Raw genomic sequence first — 7,333 nt, forward strand, 5'->3', positions numbered from 1 at the left:
GTTATCATCATCATCATCAATCATCATCATCATTATTATTATTATTATTATCATTATTATTATGTTGTTGTTGTTGTTTATAAACCTTTATTATTTTAATCATAATTATTTCCCAATTTCACAGATAATTTCAGTGAGGGTTCATTCCTGAGAGGTGGGTGGCGGCAGTGCAATTTTTTTGTTGCACCGTGTTTGAATAAGGCACGAAGAAGAAGTAGGCTAACCAGTAGCTAGTGAGCTAGCGCTACCAGTTGCACTGTAATGTTTACAAGTGAAGGCGAAGAGGACTGCTCTGGGAAGGCGGTGTCCTGCCATACTGTTGCCAAAGCATTTGGATAAGGTAACGAGATGCAGACAGCGCAGTCTGACTTTTAAAAGTCCGTTGAACAACTTCCTTTGAGTAGTTTTATTTATCCATACGAACATACGAGCTAGATGGCTAACTGTAACTGGAGCTGGACTGAGGCAGTCTGCTGACCTGCTTTCTGCCATGCTACTGGCCGCTACTGGGCTTTTCCAATGCTGGACGTCAAAGACTAAAGCTAATCATTAGCTTGATAATCAATGCTGCCTTCAAGTGCTCCTTCTTCTCACGACATCATCTGTAAATAGGGCTTTGGAGCTGTCAAATTTACCTGTTACACGGAATAAATTAACGGTTAGAAATAGCTCGGGTCGAATTAGTAAGTTTATGATGAGCCACGGACCTGTTGTTAACTTAGTTCGCACCATATCCTCAGTAAAATACACGGACCCATGTAACGTTACCATTAGTTATATTTAACAAATCGACGTATAAGTAATAACTTAAGTGATTAGGCGCCTTTCACAAGTATTTAAACCTTTGAACACTGAGCAAATTCGTGCGATTCATTTCAAAACCATGGAAAAAAAAGCCAATGAGCAGCTTTGTAAGAAATGTTCCACAAAATGCAAGAATTCAGTAGATTTACTTTTTTTTCTCTTTTTTTCTTTCAAAGCTCGGGGAAAACTATATATTTATCATAGTTACGTTTTTTTCTTATTTGTTATTACTAATTTATTTTTAGGTAATTTTCTTGTACTTTTTTTTTTTTTTTTTTTTTACTAATTTCTTGCTAATTATGGGTCATTTCTTCTTTCATCGCTCATTGCCTACTTGCCACGTTTTTGGAAGAAATCAAGCCAAGTTGCTCAGGTTTCAAAGGGTCAAATAAACTATTGTGCTTTTGGTTGGTTTCAAGTAGACGTGAAAGCTGTAACTCAACAGCTGGATAGAGACTCTTCCTCATTTGAAGCTATCAGTCCACATGTCTACTCAGAGGTGCAGTTTGTGGTGTCCACAAACAACCAGTCGGACCACAGTCAATGGTATATCAGGCTGCAAAGTATCTTTACTTGGTTGAGTGTAGTAATCAAAGGCAGATTAAAGGTATGTTAGGTCACGGCTTAGGAATGGTGTCACTTTTCATCATGGGGTCCAGTAGATTGATGAGGGACAGCACAGCCTGTTACCCACTGTGAGGCCTGACATTTGGTTAAAACAATCAATCAATTAACATGAAGGCTGGGCTTCCATGAAAACAGTGTTTAGCAGATTTTTCAGTTATCTATCATTCAACAACAACAGCACCACTAAAGATATGATAGTGTGCTTATGGCTCAGACTCTTGGAAAGTATTTCTTATTCATTTTATCTTGGTTTATTGATCTTGATTATTTTACTCCAGTCTTTTCAAAAGTTATCAGCTACAGAGTCACCTTAACCCTTTGAAACTTGAGAATATTGGCTTGATTTCTTTAAAAAAAACATGGGGAACATGCAAAGAGCAGTTTAACAAGATATGACCCAAAAGTTAGCAAGTAATTAGAAAAAAAGTTACAAGAAAATTACTGAAAATAAGCAAAAGAGGATAAGTAAAAAATAAAAAGAGACAAGAAAAAGAACCAGAGAAAGTGCAAAAAAATTAATACTGATAATAATATATACATATATAATTTTTAAAGATTGTTTTCCAATTCACCCACAGCTCATTTTCAAGTTATTTTCAAAATTAATTTTCAAAATTTCATAAAAATTTCAAATTTTATGTGAAAGTTATGCTGCAGAACGGAAGATGTTGAATCTCAATGGTAATGTCCCTAGTAACATAAAGGTTGAATTAATAATTAAAAAAATAACACATATGAAAGAAAACTATGAGTAAACTTGCTCAGTTACACAAAAAGCCCGCTAGAAGTATGCATGAAAAAGTCTAACCATTATGTCAAAGTTGCAAAATGAAGTTTAAAAAGGTTTTTAATTCTATCCGTGCTGTAATGTTGGACTTTACTTACAGGCTGGGCCTTTAATATGCGGCGGGGGGAGCACGTTTCTCGGGCTTTCCAGGCCCCGGTGGACGTCCACGCCAGCGCAGACGGCCAAGTATACATGTTCAACAGGGGACTCAATGAGTCTGCATCCTCAGATGATGAGGAGCTCAACGTCATGGAGATGAGGCCGCGTGTTTTCCAGGAGCAGGACAGACTGAGGAACGTTGAGCTTCTGGAGCGGGATGTTTTAGACGGTGACAACCTCAACAAGATTGCACTTCAGTACGGCTGCAAGGTAAAGAATTTGGATAGTCACTTCAATTTTATTTTTATTAGCATTTCTGGTGATAATCTCTTTAGTGGCATATAAACCCTTTAACTGGATCAACGTCACTTTTCTTGTGCTGCATTAAGATGCCTTTTACTAGCATTTATACCTTCGACAACTGAGAAAATTGGTTTGATTATTTTTAATAACATGGGCAAAAACAATGAACAATTTGGCAAGAAATATCTCTTAAACTGAAAAAATTGGGTAAAAGTGAGCATTAATGGTTTATTAGATTTTTTTAACAAGGGAAAAATGTCCAGAAAACTGTATTTATAATTCTCTTACTTACATATTTAAAATTTTGATACAGAAAAAAAATTCTATTATTTTAGAACATTCTTAAGGTCATTATCTTGAGTGTTCCCTTTCATATAGCGTCTTTCCTGTTTCTCTCAACAGGTTGCAGATATAAAGCGGCTGAACAACCTAATGCAGGAACAAGATTTATTTGCACTGAAATCTATCAAAATACCCGTTCAGAAACACAGCTTTTTAACGGAGACGTGCACAGACCCTCAAGAAGAAAAGCCACATTCAGCCACCAGCACACCAGCGAAGCCTCAGGACCGAGCCAGAGCCCAACCACATCTGCAGGAGGTCACCGACTTTCTAATGGAGGTGGACAGCGATATCGAAAAACTGATTCAGAGCACAAATGATCAAGAGGAGGATTTCCTGGATTACTCTGAAAAACAGCAGCGTTTCGGTTTAAAGGGACAGCGGCTGAGCAGTCACGGTGCAGACTGGGGCATCCAGTGGTGGAACGCTGTAGTCGCCATGCTCCTGATAGGCATCGTCCTGCCATTATTTTATGTAATTTATTTCAAAACTAAAGATAGTGAAGTCGTTTCACCTACAAATGGTAACGGTGCTTTCAGCCAGTCATCCATCTCCTCTTCAAACACCTCGGGCACAGACGCTAGTATAAGTTGACCTGAGCATTTTCAAAGACAGTGCAGGCTCAACCATTTTCAAAACTGCTGCGGTAGCTGATCTCAGCAGTGAGTGACAATCCAAAAAAAGCCAAATTTTGTGAAAATTTACCTTGTGCAATACCACCGTGTATCAGTGAAATCTACCTTTTATTTGATACAATAACCAATACTTGAGGCAGATACTTTCATGACAGTCATGAAGTGAAACTACTGCACATTGTGCTCATTTTTGTGACAATGTAGGTCACCAACATTTCACCAAACAGCTTTTATAGATTTCCTGAAGTAGTGCTCTTGATACTGTTGATCCTTTGATTTGAAAAACAGCTAATGTTTGTCGCAGTAATAAGTCCTCAGGTGTTTTACTAAATCTGAGGTACAGAGTGGTGCAGGGATGAGTCCTAAAATCCAGAAATAAGTTAGTATCGTAGCACTTCTGGTTTCCGTGTCTCAAAATCAATGTTTTTTTTTTGTTAGATGCCTGAAATAAGGTTTTTACTTGACACGTGCTTATGAGACTTTAATGTTTTGTTCTATAGCATGAAATAAGCTAGTAAATACCCCTCTCATACATTTTGAAGCTTTTACATGACTTAATAAAAGCTGGTTGCTAACAAGAGACAAGGTAGCTAACTGAGACTACGGAACATTATAATGCCAAACACTTTACAGTTTCGTTGTGGCAGGGATGTGACAGTAAGGTAGTCAGGTTATAGCCTAACATTAGCTTTTTACTTCTGGCATTTGCATTTACCTTTTTAAAAATCCTAAAAGTAATGTTCATTTGTGAAGAGTATCTTGCTTGTTAATTCAAAAATAATTCAAACCCCTATTGAAAAGTACCATTGGCTTATAGTCAAGAGAACCAGGGCCACACTAACTTTCAGGTTGGCCTATAAATAAATGTCACCCCTGCCGCACTCTATTAAATGGTTGTGTTGTGAACCTCCTCACATGAATGACACAAGCTGAGAGTAATTGCAAATGAAAAATGTATTTGTCTGGGGAAAAAAACATCACATCGCTTTATTTTAGAGCTAGGCAATATGGAGAAAATCAAATATCACAATATTCTTGAACACATACCTCAGTATCACATTATGATGATTGCAGGGTTGATAGTCGGTGCTTTCACAGAAATGTTTCATAAGAGTTTTGATAAATAATCGTCAGTGGGTGTAATTGCTAAGTGGGTAAAGACTAATAGTAGAGCAGATACACCAGTCCTGTTATTTCAGTGAGTTGGTATCACTTTATTGCAATGCAGCCTTTAAAACCAGAAAAATACAACATTTAGGATATTATGATATTATGACAAAATCTAGGACTCAATCAATTCTCATGTCATGATATAATATGGACATATCGCCCAGCCCTGCTTTATCATAACCTGCCTTCCACCAGTGCCTGTTGTCAGTATAAATACATCAGGTGTCATCATATCAGTGTCATATACTGGGGACAGACATCTGATCCACTACAGTAATATTTTTTTAAACTTTTGCCTGAAAAAATGATAAAGTGGGAGAAAAGCGCATCAGGTTGAACTGTGTTTGACATGGCTTGGAGCGTTAATTGTATGCCTTATTTGATTTAACTTATTTGTGTCTGTGTTCATCTTTGAGTTATTGCTATGCACCTCATGCCTTCTCTCTGAGTCTGAGTACAGTGCTAAAGGTGTCAGTGGTGTTCACAAGGTTTTGCTTTTTGAAATGACATGAAGTCATTTAGAAGTTCTCTGAACTAAGATAATAAAAAGTGCCTTAAAGCTTCATCGTCAGGTTGACAAAGTATTGCACACTCCATCTCACACGGTCTGATGGGCAGTAGGTAGTGAATTTCTGTGGCTTGTCTAATGCACTTTTTAATGTCTGAAGTATTTTAATTTAATAAAACTGAAAAAGTTATCTTTTTGACTTTAAAAAAAATTAAGTTTATTTGTGAACCATTTTGGGTGGAGAAATTTGCATGGATATGCAAAGATGCTATAGTGTGGAAGTGTCTCTGATGTGTTAGTGTGTTATTGTGGCTTGATGTTTAGATGGATAGTTAGAGGGATAGATATAGATAGATATACATGCACACACATCATTTATATATATTTGTGTTTGTGTGTGTGTGTGTGTGTGTGTGTGTTTAGAGCTACAGTATAGCAGAATACCTTTTTTAATACAAATTTTGAGTTTTGATTATTTGCAGTACCCACAGCTACCAAAAGATGGGAGCATGCACACATTCTGCTTTCTTCACTGTTAGTTTTTGGGGGAATGGAGTCAGACAATCTTACTACTTGGCAACTTCTGGGTAAAACTGCATGTGGGGTGATTATTTAGTTTAATACATCTACATTTTGGATTACAAGTGAGGGTCCAAACAGTTTCTAATTTATAATTCACTTTGACTTATGTTTCTCAATATAATCCAATCCAATCCTAATTCATTTATAGAGCACATTTAATGCAACAGAGTTGACCAAAGTGCTGTACATCAATAAATGCATTTCAAAAATAGTGATAAAATTAATAAATATAAAATAGCACAAATGACATAAAAGAGGACAAAAAATGAGAAAACCCATTTATTTAAAAAGTCAATAAAACCACAAGGTGAAAAACCACAGAAACTGTCAACTCTCATACATGGTCTCAGAAAGCCAAGGAAAATAAATGAGTTTTTAAACGAGATTTAAAACGGGCAAGGTGGGGGCTAGTCTTATCTGGGGGGCAGCTCGTTTCAGAGTTTGGACCAAAACAGCAAAGGCTCTGTCTCCCCTATGTTTCAGTCTTGTAACAAATCACAATCTGCCTCTGAGGGCTTGGCAACATATAACACCCTCTGTCCTCAGACCCTCACTGTGGATTTGGAAAAACATCCCACAACAACAGAGAAAAAATGGAGGAAATCTCAGGAAGAGCAATTGAGGAGGGATCCCTCTTCAGACGTGCAATAGATGTCATGTCTCAGAACAGATCAACATAATAAAATTACAGTAATCCATATGACAATATGGTACGTATATAGACAGAAAGAGAGAGAGGATATGACAGAGTGCCTGCGGGTCATCAAAAAGTCTTCAGTTTCCTAAATATTAGGCCTTAAAAGTCATTAGTCTTATGCCACATACATTTTATCTAGAAGGTAGAAGAAGGATCTAATTAAATCTAATTATTAATTATTGTCAATTTTTTAACTTTTTTTTTGTCAAGATGACTCGCTCCTTTGTGTCAAAGTCAACATTTCTGATATTACAAATCTTTGAATCTACCACTGAACCTTAAACTGCCCTTAAACTTTACACTTGCATTTGCCTGTTGGCAAAATGTAAAGTAACCTAACTCACTCTAACAACAATATTCCTACATAAAACCTCCAGGAGCCCATGCTTACTTTTATACTAACCTGCAATGCTTTCAAAAGAACAAGATGATTTATCCAAAAATCTGTCTGAAATTTGGTTCAAAATTTATCCTTTCAATAAATTTAACTTCACTTAAATTTAAGTGTCTGACACCCTGTATGATGATAAACAAAGCCTGTGCAGCAGCTATATAACAAAGCAGTGTGAGCACTCACATGATAGTGAACCAAACATATCACGAGCTAATAATAGCATCTTATATACTTTATATATTGCCAACTTGGACAGAATTTCTCTTTGTACTTACAGTCAAATCCAAACTATACAAATACAGTATGTTAGGAACAACTGCAATGTGGCAGAGATTTACAAAGATTTGCTCGGGAGTGAAATGACCCAAACACCATGAAAAGGTTT

General features: G+C 36.7%; 1 protein-coding gene across 1 annotated transcript; it reads left to right on the top strand.

The window, feature by feature from the left end:
* The first annotated feature begins 256 nt into the window (after nucleotides 1-256).
* Nucleotides 257-5,442, top strand: lysmd4 (LysM, putative peptidoglycan-binding, domain containing 4). The gene is made up of 3 exons (XM_042496363.1): nucleotides 257-340; nucleotides 2,319-2,587; nucleotides 3,023-5,442. The coding sequence occupies exons 2-3, from the start codon at nucleotides 2,333-2,335 to the stop codon at nucleotides 3,554-3,556; spliced, it is 789 nt and encodes a 262-aa protein (XP_042352297.1). The 5' UTR covers nucleotides 257-340; nucleotides 2,319-2,332; the 3' UTR covers nucleotides 3,557-5,442.
* Nucleotides 5,443-7,333: the final 1,891 nt, after the last annotated feature.

Source organism: Plectropomus leopardus, chromosome 11 (assembly GCF_008729295.1).
Source record: "Plectropomus leopardus isolate mb chromosome 11, YSFRI_Pleo_2.0, whole genome shotgun sequence".
In the NCBI taxonomy this organism is placed as follows: domain Eukaryota; kingdom Metazoa; phylum Chordata; class Actinopteri; order Perciformes; family Serranidae; genus Plectropomus; species Plectropomus leopardus.